This window comes from Gadus morhua, chromosome 14 (assembly GCF_902167405.1).
Source record: "Gadus morhua chromosome 14, gadMor3.0, whole genome shotgun sequence".
NCBI lineage: Eukaryota > Metazoa > Chordata > Actinopteri > Gadiformes > Gadidae > Gadus > Gadus morhua.
Window position 1 is genome coordinate 20,019,782 of NC_044061.1, and position 20,872 is coordinate 20,040,653.

General features: G+C 45.1%; 1 protein-coding gene across 7 annotated transcripts in view; it reads left to right on the plus strand.

The window, feature by feature from the left end:
- The first annotated feature begins 19,389 nt into the window (after nt 1-19,389).
- tjp1a (tight junction protein 1a) overlaps nt 19,390-20,872 on the plus strand; it is a 95,162-nt gene continuing 93,679 nt past the window's right edge. For 2 of the 7 annotated variants that reach the window (XM_030376398.1, XM_030376401.1), the window contains exon 1: nt 19,393-20,175. In XM_030376398.1, the coding sequence (XP_030232258.1) occupies nt 20,084-20,175 (92 nt within the window). In that variant the 5' untranslated portion in view covers nt 19,393-20,083. Of the gene's footprint in view, nt 20,176-20,872 lie in introns of all 7 variants that reach the window. The other 5 variants (XM_030376400.1, XM_030376402.1, XM_030376403.1 and 2 more) reach the window with 4 other exon arrangements.

Sequence of the window (20,872 nt, forward strand, 5' to 3'; positions counted from 1 at the left end):
TCTGCACTTGATTATGATTCTTTATAAATGGTTAATCCACGGCAGATGCCAGTGTGTATGTGTGTGGGGTCACTCCCATTATTTGTGTGATTTACAAGTTATAAGCCTAGCTGAACATGTTCATGTGTTCACCCGTGTTCACCCGTGTTCACCCGTGTTCATATGAGTCTAGTATTCCACCATATGGTGTATACAATTAATATGAGCAAATAGGCTTCTGGAGATAATGTCGTACAGAATGGCGTGAGTACTAGCGATAGTATTGGCTCCTTTTAATTTGTTACCAAGAATAGTGTCTGGTTATTTTTAACCCAACACCTTTTTTCTAGAATGTGCTAGAATCTAGATTGTTTCAGAGGGTATTATTTCCCTCAAGAAAACAAGTAGTAGGACTGCAGCAGTAGTACTGTGGTCAGATAAGATGAGTTACAACTCGATTGTCCATTCTCACAACATCTGACATGAAATAACGTCTGTTCTCATGCACACATGAGTAGCCCTCATGTATGTACATTATATATGCTGTAAGCCTTATAACAAGTATGATGAGAAGTAGGATTACACTGTGTAGATCTATTTGGGTGTGGAATAATGTTACGTCAATAAGGAGGGAGAGTAGATACAGGATACATACAATATACAATGTAAAAACACAAATATGGCAAAAATAGCTACACATGATTCCCACCTGAACAGTTTTGTATTTCATTTTCAATATTGTACATTTCATATAATATAACTTGTTAAATCTAACAAGTCTTCTTCCTATTCACATCTCTCTCTCCCTCGCTCTCGCTCTCTCACTCTCGCTCTCTCACTCTCGACTCTGTGTCTCTCTCCTCTGTACTCTCTCCTTAACCCTCTCTCTCATCTCTCTTTCCTACATCTCTTACTGTCATCTCTTTATCCTCTCCCTATACCTCTCTCTCTCTCTCTCTCTCTCCATCTCCTTCCTCTCACTCCTCTCTCCATCCTCTCTCTCCATCCTCTCTTGGTCTCTCTCCTCTCTCTCCTTTCCCTATACCTCTCTTTCCTCTCAGTCCTCTGTCTCTCACTCCTATCTCTCTCGCTCTCTCTCTCTTCTCTCTCGATACCTCTCTTGGTCCCTCTCCTCTCTCTCTCTCTCTCTCTCCCCTCTCTCTCTCTACATCCCTCTTGGTCCCTCCCGCTCTCTCTCCTCTCTCTCTCTCCCCTCTCTCTCTCTACATCCCTCTTGGTCCCTCTCCTCTCTCTCTCTCTCTCTCTCTCCTCTCTCTCTCTCTACATCCCTCTTGGTCCCTCTCGCTCTCTCTCCTCTCTCTCTCTCCCCTCTCTCTCTCTACATCCCTCTTGGTCCCTCTCCTCTCTCTCTCTTTCTCTCTCCTCTCTCTCTCTCTACATCCCTCTTGGTCCCTCTCGCTCTCTCTCCTCTCACGATACCTCTCTCTCCCATCATCAAAGTGTGCTTCAAATGGCAGGTGTTGAAGGATTGAGGCCGCCGCTCTGAGGGGCACATCCTCCACCCGTCTTTGATGTGACGCCTCGTGCGCCTCTCCTCTCCTCGCCCCTCCGCTACCCTGTCTGGAAGGAGTATTTGACGTTTAGCGCCGCAACATTTTTAATCTGCCTTTCTTGCTTTCTTTTGTCTGTCAGTGTCTTTATTCTCGGTTGCTCTCCGTTTCTCTCCCTCTCTCTCTCTCTCTCTCTTGCCTCTCTCTATCTTTCTGTTCCTCTCTATTTCTCTCAATGTTCGGTAATCTCTCCAACCCCCTTTTCCTTCCTCCTTCTCTCTACGTCCCTCTCTCACTTCCTCTCCCTATCTTGCTCCCTCCTCAACTCTCTAGTCTCTCCCTCTGTTCCACCTCTCCCTCTCTCTATCTTTATCCCTCACTCCCTCTCTCTCTACCTCTCAATTACTCTAGTCTTTCCCTCTCTTTTCTCTCTTTCTCAAACTCCCACTGCCTTCTCCCTTTCTCTCTCCCCCTCCCACTCTCTCCCTCTATCTATCGCTCTTACTTTAAGCTTTGGATGTGACAGTGTGTTTGGCTGTTTTCTTCCACTTAGCGATGGTTTGGTTCTCAAACCCTGGGCACAAGCCCTTTGCTGTCACAATGCAGTCAAACCAATAAAAATGAAAGATAATCGGCTTGCTGAAGCTGTAGTTGGTATTTTAGGAACTGGGTTGCTTTTGTGTTATTTTTAAATGAAAGGGAGAAGCAGGTGTGATTTATGTAGTAGGTAGACAGTTCACTGCAACTCTTTCGATCAATGGGATGAATTGATACGTTCAAGACTTCACTGTGTTGTGGATTTTGACAGCAGTGAACGTCTTTCATCTAATTTCCTGTTAAACTGAGACTTTGGGCACAACGATGTTGGATCACTAAAGTAGAACTGAAATGCTTGATCTGTTGTATTCCTTGTTCTAGTTCTTTGTGATAAATCAGACATGGGATTTGCTTCACATATACCTCATTGTCACTCTTTATTGGACATTATAAATTCAAACTTTCTTGATTCTGACATTGACATATTTCAAGGTGACCAACTGTAAGTTAATTCATTAAAAGTTAGTAGGGCAGCGTCTGATGGAGGGGTCATCGGTCGCAGGCCGGGCCTGTGGACAGACCTGCAGGGGAGCTGACTGACTAACGGAAGTTTGGACTCATGCATGCGTCACATGCAGTGCCATAGCCCAAACGTAAACATGCATGGATGAATTCATTCCATCCTAGTCAGAGTTAAGGAGAGACAAGGACGGACGTGCATGACTGAAGAGCAAACTAAACCACCAAACAGAAGATTAGCATAAAAGATTCGTGAACCATGTCAGATAAATGATTGAGCTCTAAAGGACTGTAATGCTCTCTCTCCACTTCCGCCTTCAACAGGAAGATGACCGCACCAAGCTACGGCCACTTCCTGGAAAGCAGAACGCTTGAGGTTCCAGCTTGACTCCTTAAAAAAAAGAAGAGCCATCAAGTATTACCAAGTCAAATCTGAGTGGGTAATAGATACTGAATGTACTGTGAAGCACAACTCATGACATCACAAGGAGACTAATCCTATCAGGTCTAGCATGTGAATATATGCAAATTGTTTGGACGGAATGAAGCGTGTCCATAGGGGCATTTTCAAGATGTGGTCTTTATGATGCCTGTAAATAGAGCTATGACTGTATTCTTTTGTTGCGAACCCCTTCAATGTAGAATTGGGGTTAGAAGTATATTTCCACGCTGTGTTCTAGTGTGATTCATAGTTTTAGCTTGATTCTTAGAACCTGCTGCAGACGATGTGTAATGTGGGTTACAGTGCTATCGCAACGCTGGATCCTCTCCTACCATACCGTGTCGCCAAGGCCTGTTCTTCTTCTGCTTTTACATTCAGGATGCTCTTGTCCAAACACAGGCCACATTCTGGCCTGTGTTGTCCCAACACACGCAGTCATACACACAAAAACACACACCCACACCCACACACGCACACACCCAGTTAAACAATGTCTGTGTATAAGCAACTGTCCTTCTTTTTTTGTTTTGAATTTCTGCCTCTGGCTATCGTCATCAACATGGACTACCTGGATTGTGAGCTTTGTGTTACAAGGCATCAAATGAAAACAGGGGCCACAGTGAAGGGCCCCGGGACTACAGGGGTTAAGACTGAGCTGTCAGCTCACGTCAAAGTTGCATTTATTTCCCAGAATACCGAGCAGCGGCGAGAACGGAGAGGAGCTCGGTACAGTTTAGATGTTCCTGACCGTTGCAGTGTGCCTCTATTTGCCTCTTCAGGGCAGTTCGTCATCACACACACAGTGTGAGTCACACCCTAGTGAACAAGCCCCGGCCAAAAACGCCAAAAAGACTATGAATGGTCAGTTGTGATTGCATCAGCAACCTGTCACTCAAAAACCCAACTTTTGTCCATTTGACCTCCATGTAAGTGATGAACCTGATGCTCTTTTGTGTTCCTTCTTCAAACCAAACACACAATCTGGAATCCCTTCATGAGACAGCTAAGTGGGACACTTCACCAGTATTTAAGTCAATGGTTATATCTATGTCTGAAACTGCTGCTGGACTATGTGGCTGTCACCAGGTCGAATGTGTGTAAAAATACTTTGTGTTTGATGTTGTTTGCTGCTGCTGTCTTGACCAAGATTTTCATGTAAAAATATGTTTAAACTCAATGAGACAAACTTTTTTTTCTGCAGGTTAAATAAGCAAAAGTTTCCCTATGTTTGACAACCTGTTCTTAATAGGAACCTGCAGCAAAGAGATATAGAGTGGCTTGTCTTTTCTGTGAGGATAAGTAGAGTAAATATTCACAGCGCACTGAATTATGCATGAGTTATGCATGAGAAATTATGATTGTAGTCATCCAATATGCATGGACTAATGCTATCAAGTGTACAGCGATTATTAGCCCCCAGTCTACTCCATAGATGACCCTTGCCTGCTCTCTTCCCATCACAGATACCCTTGTGTAAGGAAGGAAGGAAACAAAATAGCATGTATCTACCAGAATCAATGAATGTATCAGATTATCTCCATCATTCATAACTTTATGAATTGTAGTTCCACATGCTCGATAATATCAAGTTTCCCATGGTGCATTGCCCATGGCAAATGCATGCTTTGACTGTACACACTCCTAGGGGCTACTTCTAATTATTCCATTACCTTTGCCTCAATATTGTATTTAAAGAGTATTCCATTGATGGAGAAAGATATATAAATGTTATGTATTTACTGTTCTTCCATAATATGTTGTAATACTTCCAGTGAATAATTATGGAAATGTATTCATTGGTAGGTAGATGTATGCAACTCGTAGATGGCATAATTTGCTGAAATGGGGCAATGCTACAATAAAATGGCAGACAGCTTTAGGGAGCTCATCCATCCTCAACTCAAACCGGTTAATGGACTGATGCCAAAACAGCACATCTTTATGTGGGAATCATGCACTTAAACACATCAGCTAGTTCCAGCAGTCCCCTCTAGTGGGTGCTGCAGCACCATTATGCTGATTGGCTAATGGCTTCCAAATGACCTGCAGTATATATATAGTATATCAAACACTCTACTGCCCAGTCAGCTGCTGCTTCCCCTAATGCCACTCTGTTGTTTGTCTGGTGTGTTTTAAGCTTCTCACTTCCCAGCATGCACCCGTAGCCTCTCTTCTCTCATGGTCTAGGACTGATGTCTATCACTGGGTTCGTCCAGGTGCTTCAGAGAACCTGGATGCTATGATACTTTCAATTTGATTCACACTATGGTGTATACAAAGAGAGCACTAAAGCGTGCCCTCTCTGTATACACCAAAGTTTATTCACTAATTACTGACAGACCAGAATTGATACATCACACTGGTCTATCAGTTAGTCTGCATGCACACATCTTTATAGTAGGATAAACACAAACACACTCTCAAGCACACTCCCGTGCCTCCGGCAGTGTCTTTGTCGCTGTGGCTCTCCTCACATGCGTGGGATGGCATGCGCGTGCATGAGCATGAGGTTGCAAGTGTTCTCGTGCGGTGTGTTATTGGCTCAGGTTTCCTCTGCCCCAGGGCGCCGGTACCCCGCCGTGGATGACCTTGACATTGACCCCTGTCGATCTGCCCAGTGCAGCAAAAAAACATCCTACTCCTCCTCTCCTCTCTCTCTCTCTCTCTCTCTCTCTCTCTCTCTCTCTCTCTCTCTCTCTCTCTCTCTCTCTCTCTCTCTCTCTCTCTCTCTCTCCCTCCCCCCTATCTTTCTCCCTCAATTAATTTCCAAAAAGCTGTTATGGCATGAAAAATAAACATTTACATTGCCAAAGCAGTTTAGAAATCTCCCTCTCTCTGTCCGGTCTCCTTGTTTCTCTGAATAGCACTCTCATAACCCTGTTTCTTATTTGTCTCGCTGTCTTCCTATTTTAATGTCTCACTCTCTCATTGCCTGCTTCTCACGCTCTCTTTCTCTCTTCCTCGCTCTCCTGCTCAGCATCTCTGTCTCTCTCTCTAAATGTCTCTTTCTCTCTGTCTCAACGTCTCCTAATTTTTCTGTCTGCATCTTATTCTCTTCCTCTGCATGGTCGTTAGATGTCCCTCTCTCTCTCTCTCACTGCCTTTGTACATGTCAATCTACATACTGTATTTATACATGCCTGCCTTTATATTCTCTCTCTCTCTTTACGGAGTTATATACTATGGCTCTTATTCTATTATGTTCTCACTCCCTCTCTTTTATTCTCGATAAACTATTTACACTCTTTCTCCCCTTTTTATAGACGGGGTGTGGGCCTGACCAACTCACTTACACACTCACTATTTCATTCCCTTGTTCCCTAGATCACTCACTCACAAAATGTTCACTCAGGCGATTATTGGTTGGTTGGCAGTATGTCAGCTCTGACCTCTCTGTTATCTGTTAGATTGATACAGGCTCTTAAGGTGGGTGTTAAGAACTGCATATGGCTGTTAAATGTGGACAGAGAAGTTGTGTGTGTGTGTCGGATTACTGCCTTTAACATGCACAATGCAAAGAATTATTTAAATACTCAAGCAATATAGTCAGGGCCTTGTTAATAAGGCTTGACAGAGGTCAAGTCTTGTTAAGAAAATCAATAAATACATGAAATATATCTCGGATGTAAACAAAACATGACTATACACATAACTGCTCATCATATAATTGAATGGAAATAATATAAGAATGCAAATCAGAGCTTGGATTTTAAAATATATAAATAATTACAGAGAATGCGAAGAACGTGACACGACTGTTATGTGTAGGGAGCAGGAGATGTGTATGTCTATGATCGGTGGGTCTGTGTTGTACGTGTTGAGAGTGGGACACGGGGCCTCTGTTCTGTGTATCGTGTACGGTTTCCTGCTAGGCTCCACAGCCACCCATCTGAACACGTTCACGTGTGTGTGCTACCGTGTTGCATGTCAAGCTCTCCCGCTAGAGTTGTGTTTTTTGCTGTAATGCCTGTCAGAGACCCCACGGCAGTGTGTGTTTAGCTCACTGAGGTTTGTGTGTGTGTGTGTGTGTGTGTGTGTGTGTGTGTGTGTGTGTGTGTGTGTGTGTGTGTGTGTGTGTGTGTGTGTGTGTGTGTGTGTGTGTGTGTGTGTGTGTGTGTGTGTGTGTGTGGCTCACTGGGGGTGTGTGTGAGTGCATGTCCTTACATAAGACCTGCTCTTTACAGATCTGTGTCTGTGTGTCCTAACAAATTTATGGAGGAGAGAAACATTTGAAAGGGAATCAAATAATTGAATGTTAGGACTGATCAATGAAGGTCCAGTATTAACATTTGTATGCACATGTTTGTGTTTAAATCCTGTATTCCTCTTGGTGGTACACCTTCCTGACAATACTAAAGTATTTGGATTACTTCTCATCTAAACTGATAATACAAGCTTCATTCATCGCAAATTGATAAATTATGGAAAAGCTGTACAAAGAATTCCCAGTGAAATAAATAAGAGTTAGAATGAGCACAATCTACTTAGGATAAGTTCATGGACAAAGTAATGGCATGGGCAGATATCGTCGATTTTCTGTTGTAATTGTTTATTTTCATTTCATCTTTCGATTTGCGTGTATTTTTTGGAAGGCACGAAGTTTTGACTAATTGCAGCATCATTAGAAGAACAAAGCAGATTTTATTAACTATAACTTAAATATGAGCTTGGGAATAACCCAGTATGCTGTATGAAGAAACAGACCTCACTGCTAGCTCATTATTGGCGTACATCACAGCTTTTTAGGTCAGGGACAGAACAGTCAGATAATGGAGACACGTGTTTCATACACTCAAAGCATCGGAAGGAGTCCCATGTCGGATCATTACTGAAAGTGAATCTTTGCTTGGAATCGCGCCGGCTGGTCCTTTTTTAAACCGTGATAGGCACGGTGTAATTGAATGATAACGGTTCACATTCTGTAAGATGAAAGTACAAATTATCTAGCATGTGTTACTCTGACGAATTTGAGTACGAGGAGATATCTAAAAGCCTTCCTTGAGATCATTCAATATGGAAAGACGAAACTACAGAGAGAAAGCAGAGTTTCTTTGCCGCTCTCTCTCTGGTTCTGACCGACACCTTGTCTGCTTTCTGTTCCCTTTAAGGAGTGATTCTGACAGCTCAGTGATGGGCTCTGGTCCCTGGGTCTGACAGCTCAGTGATGGGCTCTGGTCCCTGGGTCTGACAGCTCAGTGATGGGCTCTGGTCCCTGGGTCTGACAGCCCAGGGAAGGGCTCTGGTCTCTGGGTCTGACAGCCCAGGGAAGGGCTCTGGTCCCTGGGTCTGCCAGCCCAGGGAAGGGCTCTGGTCTCTGGGTCTGACAGCCCAGGGAAGGGCTCTGGTCCCTGGGTCTGCCAGCCCAGGGAAGGGCTCTGGTCTCTGGGCCTGACAGCTCAGTGATGGGCTCTGGTCCCTGGGTCTGACAGCCCAGGGAAGGGCTCTGGTCTCTGGGCCTGACAGCAGGGGCAGAGCCTCCCTCCCACAGGCCGCTGGTGGCTCTGCTTATGACTGTCTCAGCACATCTCTGACCCCAGTCTGACTCTCAGGGCGCAGAGTGAGTGAGAAAGCTCGAGAGAGGGAGCGATATGTAAAGAGAGCGAGAAAGAGAGAGTCCACCTGCCAGCTGGTTAATAAAGGGGACAGCGGGAGGGTAGGGTTGACGTGTTATTTTTAAGAAGTCTATTAGTCAGCCTGCTCCTCTCGACATGGGCCAGACCTCCCCTTGTTCCCTCTCTTCTCCGTTCCTCTTTCTCCTTCCAACCTCTCATCTAAATGTCCTCTGTTTCTCCTCTCCCTGTCTTCTTCTGCCCTCCTCTCGGCTTAGATCTCCTCCTCCTGTCTTCTCCTCTCTCCTCCCTACCGCAGCTTGTTTTACTCCTCCTCTCCCTCCTCCTTTCCTCTCCTCCCAAGCCCCTCTCTCCTTCCTCAGCTCTCCTCTCCTCTCCTCCCGTGTCCTCTGGCTCCCCTCTCTGCCCAGCTCATTTACCGTTCCGCTCCTCTTCCTCCTCCCTTTCCCTCTCTCTCTTCTTCTTCTCTCATTTCCCCCTCCCCTCCCCCTGCTCGGCCCCGACACTCCTCCTCCTGCTCCTCTCCTCTTTCTCTCCTTGGCTCTCTGCTGTCTTACCTCCCTCCCCCCCTTGTCTCTCCTCTGTAGCTCCTCTCCTCTCAAACCCCTCTCCCCTATCTCTCCTTTCTTCTAGCGTTGCTCTCCCCACAGCTCAACTATTCACCATCTTCTCAACAGTGGCAGCGGCAGACATTTTGTAAGCATGGATGCTGGCATTCATTCCTCGTTCTTTTCTTGTTCCTCTCCCACTCCCTCTCTCTACCTCTACATCTCTGTCCTACCTCTACTCTCCCTCATTCCCCCTCTCTCTGTCCTTCTCTGTTTCCATTGGGTCTATTTTCTTCACCTCTCTCCAGGGTTGGCTGAACAATATATAGGGCTTGGGTTGCAGCTGGGTGTTCTTCCATCTATCTATATGTCTGTAGTTCTGCCTATCAGTCTGTCCACCTGCCTTTCTGTCTATTTGTCAGTCAGTCATACTGATAGAGACATACAGTCTCTATACGTATGTCTGTCTCTGTCTGTCTGGCTTTCTGTCTGCCTCAATCTCTTCCTGTCTTTCTCTATGTATTTCTGTCTGTCTGTTTGCCTCATCTCTATCAGTCTATCTGCTGTTTGAGTGTCGGTTTGTCTATCTGTCCTGGGTGTCTGACTCTCTGTCTGTCAGTCTGTCTCACTGTCAATCTTCCTTCCCGAATCCCTATGTGTCTGTCTGTCTCTGACTGTCTGTCTGTCTGACTGAATGTATGCCTGTCTGAGTGTCTGAGTGGCTGTCTGTCTGTCTGTCTATCGGTAGGTCTGTCTGACTATCTGCCCATCCTTCTGTCAGAAAGCAGAGTAGTTGTTCAGAGAGAGGAGGTCATGATAACCATGAGTGGCATTGCTTATGAGGGGCCGTGTAAGCTCACATGTTAGCAACACCTTGGCAACACGTGTGCAGGCTCGCCAGCAATAAAGCCGCTCAAGGCAAGCAGCGTGCACACGTTGAACTTTCTAAAGTTAGCCTCCCCAGCACACAGCAGTTGGTTAATGTGTCACACATTCACAGAAAAACTGTATTTTCTCTTCCTTACCTCTCTCTTCCTTCACTTTATGCCTTCACCTTTATGTCCCAGGGTTGAGCTGTCTCAATTGATGTGCTCCATGTGTATCTTAACTATAGAATACGATCTATATTCACTAAATAGGTCATGGCTTTACAAGCAAACATAATGTTATTGTGAAATAAATAAAGCCAAATGTTGAGATAGGTTCCTGTTCATTTAGATAATTTGGTCATTCGCTTTTCAGCCTAATTATATTGTTTAGGCTGTAGTCTGATCCCTGGCTCTCTCTCTCTTTCTCCCTCTGTCCCTGTGACTCTCTTTCTCTCTCTCTCTATCTCGCACTCTTTCTTTCATCCCCTCTCTATCTCTTTCTCCCTTTATCCCTCTCTCCCCTCTCTCTCCCTCTCTGTCTCTCTCCAACTTTCTCCCTCTTTCCCTCCCTCTCCCTCTCTCTTTCTCTCTGTCTCCCCCTCTCTCTATTCCCCTCTCCCACACCCTTTATTTCTCTCTCTCCCTATCTGTCTTTCTATCCCACTTTCTCTCTCTCACTCTCTCTCCCCACCCCTCTCTCTCTCTCTCTCTCTCTCTCTCTCTCTCTCTCTCTCTCTCTCTCTCTCTCTCTCTCTCTCTCTCTCTCTCTGTCTCCCCCCTTCCTCTCTATTTCTCTCTCCATCTCTCTCCCCCCTCTCCCCCTCTCTCTCTCTCCCTTTTTTCTCTCTACTTTAAGCCTCTTAGCTTAACATACAATTTAATGCTCTTCTTGACAGCCCCAACATTCTGGAGATCAATTTTGGTTTAGAGTCGTCCGTTACTAGGCAACGGTGGTGAAGACTGGGCTGCAGAGGCGACATGGCCGCACCTCACACAGACAGGGATCAAGGTCCTTCGGCTGATCCTTTAGAGACCTGAGACCTCAAGACTAGAGGCTAAGGGACGGGGGCTTCAGGAGGACTCCAAGATAATTTGTGTGTGTGTGTGTGTGTGTGTGTGTGTGTGTGTGTGTGTGTTTGTGTGTGTGTGTGTGTGTGTGTGTGTGTGTGTGTGTGTGTGTGTGTGTGTGTGTGTGTGTGTGTGTGTGTGTGTGTGTGTCTGTGTGTGTGTGTGTGTGTGTGTGTGCATGCCTGTGTGTTCTTTATGTGTGTGTATTTGGTTGGGTGCCCGGGACATTTGCATATTGCATCCCCCTCAGTTCATTCAGCAAATTTTAGCTGAAACCGGATTCAATTAAAGGTGCACCATAGATAAATCCTTAAAAGATTTACCTCAGTTACCAACAAAATGTTAAGAAACAGTTTTGACATAATGTCTATGCCTAAGGCTAAGTATTGTTTTGCACAGATATTTACTTAAGGAGGCTGTATGTAATATATTTTGCATGAACTTAAATTTAGTAAACTACTCCATTTTATCACTGTTACTGAAACAAGATGAGAAAAAAGAGGTTAAATATTAGTTCTTTTCACTACTCTTTGCCAACCAGTTTGTGAACGTTCTATTCTGCTTCAAACACACTCACTAGTGAATGTTTTGTTCTTTTCGTGACGTCGAAGGGCCTTTCAGTGTACTCTTCAACCTCATGACACCAGCAGCGATCTGTGGGTTGGACATCAGCGGTAAGTGAGTTTGGATGTGTGGAGCTCCATCTGGCCAGCTGCGACCGAGAGAGGGTCAAGCCTCCTTAGACATTAAAAGTATGAAGCCACAATGCGAGTTGATGTGTGGGTGTGAACTGCTACGTCTCAGCAGCGGGTATTTCGATTTTTCAAAAGGGTCATGCCTCGGAAACATGTTGTGTATAGCCATCGTGTGTGGCGAATTACATATACAACATCACTCATTGTCACGCATGACTGTATCTGGAAGGGAACCCCGCACCCCTCCTCCTCACACGTCCAACACTGTGTTTGAATTTGTTTCATATCTGGCCACACGGGATACTCAGAACAGGATTTCCCAAGGACAATATACTGGCTGTGGCATTATTGTAGGAGAAGCCGGTGTTTTGACTTAGCGTGTGTCCTTTATCTTTTCCTACGTATGATTTTGTACAGTACAATTGTTTCATATCATACCTTCAATGACCTGTCTCTCTCTCACGCTCCCCCTCTCCCCCCCAGTATAACCCAAAGCCCTTACACTCACTTTGGTTGAAAGCGCTTAAAAAAAGGGGAATTATCCGGACAGCACATTGTTTAAAATGCTTAGATGATCATTTCACAGGCGCTTACGTCACTGAAAACCTCCCTGTGATCTGTCTATGGGGACTCCCTTAAGAGAATAATGATGACGAAAAACCATTTAGTTCAACCCCACAAAGGCACTAAAGTCTGAATAGCAACAGATTATATTCAACAAAGTATAGCAGTGACAGCAGTGTGTTGACCATAACGATGTGTGACACGATTGACTGACTCCCGCAACAAGTTAAATAACTGTCTTCTCTTTCTGGGTCCTCTTCCAGGGACAGCAGCAGGGATGGTAATTCCCTTCAAAGTGCCGGAGCTGACAATGTGTCCTCTTCTCTGGGTAACTCTGAGAAGGTGTCCGTGGACATCACCTCCAAAGAGGAGGACACCATGTGTAGGGCCTTGCCCCAGGCCTCTCTATGCCCCACCATGGCTTCCCTGGCTCAGCATAGCCCCGAGCAGCACTGGTCACAATCTAATGCCTGGGACCTCCAACGTGTGCTTCTTCTACAATCCCAGCATGTTGAACTGTGCGTTACATGACCTCAGTACAGGTTCTCAGTTGCCTATTTTCCAGCTTACTGAGAGAGAGGCAGCCTTACCTTGATTCATCACTTATAAAAATGGGATTTCTCGTACCATTTGCAGTACGCTGTTTCAGGAGCTCATCTCCAACAGATGCTCCGCAGGCAGACAATTTGTGTAGATGTTCTCGCAGGGATACCACTTTTTGCTCACGTTTGGGGTGGCTTTTCCTCCTCTGGGTCTAGTGTTTGTTCAATTGGAGAGTTTCTGAGCGAGAACGTCAACGATTCACTCCTACGCTAGGCAGCTGACCCATCATGAGGGAGACGTTAAGGGAGAGGAGGAAACGTCTGCGAAGAAGACTGCATGTAGGCCCCACGCCTGCATGCAGCCTTGTTTGCGGATCAGCACAAGCAACTTATTGTTGGTGATTATTATAGTGAAATAGGGTGGAGATGGTTGGGTCTCTTTGTATTTTGTGTAACTAAGTTGACAGTGTCAAATTGTTTTCTAAAGTGTCAAGACAAACTTTTATTTTGTGCCCTTATAAATACTTTTATGAAGCTGATAGAAACGACAAATTAAAGCTGTGTATTATAACTGTTACCAAATGTCAATCTATAATTTGAGATAAGGATATGAGTAAATGATGATGTAACTTGTTGTACCTTACACCATCAATTAAAAGTAGGATTTAATGAATTAATCCTGTAGAAAACACTTTCACCAAAGCCACTTACAGTCTTACAGATACACGTCATGTAGGAGAAGGCAGGGGGGGCCGTCTTCCTAGAAGATACTAACAGGTAAACGTGGTCATTGGGGATCCAACCAAGAACCTCTGACTTGGAGTCAAACAGTATTTTATTTTTTTTACCCCTTGAGGAGAATATTATTGAGGTGATATTTTATTTTATTATGTCACTTGACAAAGACTTATGAGCAACAACTTCCCCATTCTATTCTGAGATCCCTAGACCAACCCTTTCTGTTATGAGAAGAAACCTGGTGTTTCTCTTGTAAGAATACAACTGTTACCTGATAAGGTGTTTCCAGATGTTTCTGTCATCTGAAACCTTTTATCTGATAAGGTGTTTCCAGGTGATTGCGCTCCGCTCACCGGTTTCACACCTAGACTGGCTCGAACCTCTCCACCTGTACACCTGCAGACAAGTCGTCCAGAATGACCTTTGAGTGTGTTAATGTGTGTGTGTTTTTATGTGTGCGTGTGTGTGTGTGTGTGTGTGTGTGTGTGTGTGTGTGTGTGTGTGCGTGTGCGTGTGTGTGTGTGTGTGTGTGTGTGTGTGTGTGTACATGCGTGTGTGTGTGTGCGTGCCCAAGAGTACCCTTGCTGGACCAGTTACACACATACTTTCTATTTAGAGGCTTTAAGTCAAAGTGACTTACAGGTCATTCATATGCATGTCATTAGGGAGCAGGTAGGGGTTATGGGGCATCTCGCTCTAGGATGCCATCGGGTCGACTGCAAACATTGGGGATGGAACCCAAAACCTTTCTATTGGGAGTCGAACACACCCTAGCCACTAGTCTATCTTATGTTTTACCTCTGAGCTGTAGCAGCTTTGGGAGTCAAGCAGGTTGATGGTTCCTACCCCATCTTTGCCCAGCCAAATTTAATTTTACATTGAACGCGATTGTTTGTGGATGTTTTTTTCCCACGTCCATTATTTAATTAAAGGGGCAGCGATCATGGTAATATGTCTTATATGATATTGCAAATAGTAGCCCTTATCTATGGGATTTTGCCACTGTTACAAAAATGGGACCATAATTTCGGTCTTCTTCGTCGTGATGTTAAAGGGTCTTACCTAGGCACTTTGACAGTTCTGTCTGGGCAGCAGTTGATGTAGACGGCCGTGTCCAAAAGAGGGTTAAGCTTCTTGGTGTATGCTGAATTACATCTCTCATTATAACGCTCATAAACAACGTTGAAACTAAGAAGAAAGTATCACAAAGTTGCCGTGGGTTGTAACCATGGGGATAACTCTTAGCTCAAGATGACTTTTCTTAAATTGTTTCATTGTGTTATAATTCAAGCTGGAACTGATAGGTATTCACTTACACTTAAACCTGGATGTTGCCAGCTGTACTATCCACACATCTCTGGATCTTCTCTTCTTGCCTCTACTTAGTACAACACCGTATATGGATATCTAGTTTTGCTACTACTGTTCCATGTTGGGGTTAAATTTGCTGGGACACATCTTAATCCAGGCTGTTAAAGCATGCTATAGTTTAACTTGTAATAGTGCAATCCTAGTCCTATTATGTTGTTTTTGTGTGTTTTGCTGTCTGTTTGGTTGATTTGTTCTTTAATTGGTTAGATGGTTGGTTGGTTGGCTGCTATTACGTGGTAAATTCATTAGTGAGTTAGTTGTGAGGTGGATTTTATTTGTTTTTTATTTGTTTGGTTTTGTTAGACCTTGAAAACAAACTTTCAGCAACATTTTTGGTTCACCAATAATAATAATATGAAAACAGCCAGTGATTACACCTGACTTCACAGTAAGTCACCATATGAACGTATGAGGTCCGTAATCCGGAGGTGCGCGACATGCAACAAATCGCCTTATGAACCACTCATGAGGCCCATGGCTATTGCCTTTTGGGTTTGTGCTGGCTTGTAAAGCTCATATACAGTCACTATAAATTAGGTTTAAATTCACAATGAGTAACATTTCAACTAGATCGTAGCTCAAAATTACCTAAATATACACATCTGTAGTCAATGCTTTGATGAGGTTATCAATAAATTCCCAAGTATCCCACTTGCTGGGAGGGGCTCAATCTCACACTTTGTGACTCTCACCATCCTGGTGTCCATTGTAACTCGCTGCTACTGCTCCAAGACGTTGTTTTATTCATTCAATGCTATTTTGAGAGGGTCTCCATTAAGGAGTAATGTCGCCACCACTAAGAGCCAAAGAATATACTTCCAAATCAAAACAAATAGCATACCGTTGAACTGGCACATGATGATTTATAAAGTCAAGGAAACAATGTTACTTATAAACAAGCCGCTTGCAATGAACTCTTTCTTTTCGTGCTTCAGTTTGGTTCGTTGGTGGTGCTTTGCTCCTGCGACGTGAAAGCAAAGGGCGGCAGGTGGGTGTTGAGTTACATGATGTGCACCTCACCATGGATTCGACTGGGATGGAGGAAGAATGGAGAGGATACAGATCAAGCTGTACCGGATGCACCTGGTACACATCACCATGGTTACTCTAGGGTGGAGAAAGAGAGAGGAGGACACAGAGAGAGCTGTCCGACATATACTTTCAGGTGGAGGATAGATGGCAGGGCCAGCCCCTGCTCTTCTCCACTGATGTTGATGTGTTTCCCTCTGACACACATATGCCCTGGAGGCCCTGGAGGAGAGTCCCTGCCTGGTGAGAGTGTTAGCATATGCTAATGTTACGACACAACCGAGTCACGGCTAAGAGTCAGCGGTGACTCGATGCCGCTGTCCACTTGCCACAGACATGAGAGAGAGAGAGAGAGAGAGAGAGAGAGAGAGAGAGAGAGAGAGAGAGAGAGAGAGAGAGAGAGAGAGAGAGAGAGAGAGAGAGAGAGAGAGAGAGAGAGAGAGCAGATACAGTCCAAGGCTACAGATTTAATCTAGCTGCTGTGGGTCATGTGATTAATGGTGGCCAGTGGCCAGTGGGTGCTGTAATTCATGGGTGCTGTGTGTATGTTAGTGTCATGCAAGTGTGTGTGTGTGTGTGTGTGTGTGTGGATGCAGGTGTGTGTGTGTGTGTGTGTGTGTGTGTGTGTGTGTGTGTGTGTGTGTGTGTGTGTGTGTGTGTGTTTATAAATGTGTGGGAGGCTCCTATGGGAAATCTCTCAAACCTATCCAGTCCCTTTTCAAAATGAACCCCTCCCCTATCAATGGACTCTACTGCAACTGAACCAAATTGTCAAATGTCACCAGTACATAGGGGGTGTTTAAATGTAACGGTAAATCTTTGATTTTAAATGGAACAAGTGCATCACAGTAATTCTTGATGTAACCAGTACATCAGTGTTTCCCAATGTAACCACTACATGACAGTGTCAAAATGTAACCAGTATATCACAATGTTTCCAAATGTAACGGGTACATCACAGTGTTGTTAAATGAAGATGGTAAACCACAGTGGTGTTGTATTTACCAGTACATCACAATGGTGTTACATGTAACCAAGACATCACAGTGTTTATACATATACCCAGTACATCACAAATTTCTAAATGTAACCGGTACATCAGTGTTTCTAAAAGTTATCAGTAAATCACAGTGTTTTTAAATGAAGATGGTACACCACAGTGTTGTTCATTATAACAGGTAGATCACAGTGGTGTCAAAGGGGCTGTAGGTAAGATTTAAGAGTTATAATTTGAACGCAATTAGTAAACAACGCCATAGCTTTCCGACAGCTATTAGTGAGTGAAATGCACTTTGAAATATCCACTCTGGTTTACTGCCCCTTCGATTTTAGACTGCCCCCAGTACTGTCTGACCACTCAGGGCATCTCCTCCCTAATTGCCTTATTGTGTTAGAGTTGCATTGTCTTGAACATCATTCAATTGATGAATGGAGCCTAGCCTATCATTATCCGGGGCTGAGTCAAAACGTCCGACATCAAATCAACTATCAGTGCAATGCATTATCATTGATGCATGTGAATGGTCAATCTCCGGTGGTGAATCGAACTTCCTTCTGATGGTATATTCCTTCGACGATAGGCAGGTGTTTACCTCACGGCGTCGGGAGATGACCTTTGAGCAGCTGTTCCACCTGTCCTCCACCCTCCCTCACCCCAGAGGAGCTGCGATGCTGGCCCCACAACCCCCCCCCCCCCCCCCCCCTCACTTCCCCCTCACATCCGCCCTCACATCCCCATCTGTTTATCGCATCACACCATGCATCCTGGAGGGAAACAGTCCAGACCCAACAACACCATATGGGTTTATGGGCTGCATGCATACACCTTACAAACAGAATGCAATGGGACAGTGATTGATCGGCTATTTCGTTCTGTGATTTACATAAGCGATTCACAATGTCAGATCCTCCACAGATTGGGTTCCGACTGCAAATAGACTCACAGCAGCTCTGGTCTAGATGTGGGGTTGTGGATGAGGCTTAAAGTTCAGAAGGGATTAGGAATGTTGAAATGACATTCCTCGCTTCCCACGCGTACAGGTAATGATTAATCCCAGTGCCATCGATCCCAGCAGTGCTCATTATCTCCAGAACCGTATGCAAGGGCACAGTGATGAGACCTTGATATCGACGCCTCTATTCAGAGATCCCTTGCGAAGAGCGACACACTGTTTTTCCTGGGTGCCCTTGAGGGTGAAAATGCTCCCAGGAGGAATCGACACTCAATCAATACTTGGAAAAAAGCAAGAACTTCAGGGCCGTGGGGCAGCCAACAATGAGAAGCCCTTCGGTTTGTTTGAACAGCTCTTCACCATGTTTATAATCGCAAAGAGGGCCCTAACATCACCTTCCCTTCTGAAACATGTAGGCTAAGAGACAAATCAAAAATTGAAAGAACAATACAATTACACTTTGAGCACACAAGAAGGAATTTGACAAGTGGGTTGTAGTAATATCATAGCAATATTATTTATATACTATTATATTGCCTTCAGATTACATACAATATTTTGATCTCAGGATGGTGGCCATAGGTAGACAGTTTGGATATATATAGGCCTACACCTACTTAGAGCACTTCAAACAGATTAAAGCAACAAGGTCTAGGGGTGAATGAGAGAGTGTGCGTATTACCCAAAGTAAGAAACATAGTGGCTATCTATCAGTAAGGCATGATACAAGCTCTGTTATTCTCACTTTAAGACCTGATGTAAATCATGTGTTTCTCACTACAAGTGTTACTAGTCCTGCTTATCTCGGATGTACGAAGCTTCTTTGGCAGCTAATTGGCTGTTCAGATCAAGAAATTTTGATAACTATGGCAGATATTTATTTGCCAGTATTTATCGATAGGCCAACATATTATAGTGATTTTCCTTGTTGCAGTTTTCAAAAAGACGTTGCACAATCATCATCATCGTCATACACGTCTTGAATACGCTCACGGAACGCAATGCACTTTTAATTATAGATCACGACGTGCGCGCAGTTCAAAGGTCCTTTAAATTTTAACAAACGTACGGAATTGAATTCGCCACACAATTGCCTCCGACCCTCCCATCAGAAGCCCCTTCCCCACCTCTCTGTCGCTCTGGCTCGCTGTGCCTATCCAGGCTCCACCGCTCTGTCAATCTAGCTAGCTCTGCCTATCGCCCCCGTGTGTGTGTGTGTGTGTGTGTGTGTGTGTGTGTGTGTGTGTGTGTGTGTGTGTGTGTGTGTGTGTGTGTGTGTGTGTGTGTGTGTGTGTGTGTGTGTGTGTGTGTGTGTGTGAGTGAGAGTGTGTGTGTGTGCGTGCGTGCGTGCGTGCGTGTGTGTGTCTCTCTCTCATTCTCCCTCCTCCTATCCCGGTGTCACATTCTCTCTCGCGCGCTCGCTCTCTCGTGCTTCTGCTCGACCGAACGCACGCTCTTCTTCCCTCCTTCTGAAACCTCCTTTCTCAAACACGCGCAGCTGTACAGTTCGACCGCGCAGCGTCGCCGTGCCGCCGCGGTTCCCCCGTCAGTCACGCACGCCTCCTCATTAGTTGTCCACACGGACGCGGTAAAGAAACGCTACTTTTTTTGAGGGTGACGCGAGCCAAAACACAATGACCTGGTCGCCAACACCAGGACCGGCAACAAACCAAACTGGACGTGGATCAGCCAATCTATTCTGAGCACTAAGGAGCTTAGGGAGTCGGTGTAGTAGGCATGGGCTGTTGCTGCCTCTACTGCTGCGGTGGTGCTGGCGGTGGTGGTGGTTGTGGCATGGTGATGGTACCTAAGCTCCTCGCGCGCTCCGTGTGTCTCCTGTGTTCTGTCACTTCTTCAGACATGGCGTCTAGGTGCTGAAGAGGAAGCGTTTGCTGCTGCTGCTGCCGGAGGTCCCCCCCCCCCAAAGTGGACGGATGAGTGACAGGGGTCGACAGGAGCAACCACAATATCAACAACAACAAAAGCAGCATCAGCAACAGCCCACTGACGAATGAATGGTCGGCTAGGCTGCTTCTGTGGCGCGCGGAATCCTGGGAGGAGGAGGAGTAGTAGTAGTTGTCATAGTAGTAGTAGTAGAAGTAGAAGTACAGTAGAAGTAGTAGTAGAGGTAGTCTAGCAGTGGACCAACATGAAGTACCAGAAATATATAACGGTGATGCAGATGGCCATGGGGGTGACAGCCTCAAACAAAGACTGCCTGCCGGTTAAAAGGCAGCTGTGGTGAGTCTAGTTAATTGATTTAGTGTGTGTGTGTGTGTGTGTGTGTGTGTGTGTGTGTGTGTGTGTGTGTGTGTGTGTGTGTGTGTGTGTGTGTGTGTGTGTGTGTGGTGCAAGTGTGCACGTTTCCAGATACAAATGCGCGCGCGTGAGCGTATTGTTTATAGAGTCCAGGGGAAAGAAAGTATTGTTTTTTTGTTCTTTCTTGTGGTGGAGAGGGACGAGTCAAGAGAAGGTGGATGGATATCTCTCTCTAAAAGGAGAATCGGTTTGGTTAGATGTTTGCGGAAGTCCGCCCCCTCTCTCTCTGTTCTCCGGCTCCCAGGATGATGATGTGGAACGTCGCTCGGACGGTCCGTCCATCCAACCTCTCTATATCTATCCATCTATCTATCAGCGCCTCTTTTTGTTCGTGAGTGTGTGTGTGTTTCAGCGTGTGTACGAGGCATATGACGGTGCTCTGGTGAAGAGACACTTCAAATGGATAGGCGGCAAGCAGGCGTGTGGTTTATTCACGGCGTGTGTTAAGGCTATACAGAAACACACACCAGGTTGGGCTGGGACGAATGGAATTCGAACTATAATTAAAAAAACGACCTGCATCTACGGTGATTTAAAGTTAAAGTAGAAACATTCAGACGATATGGTTGGTTTTTGCATATCTTTCTAGCACGTATGCATAATTCCTAATATTGTTTGT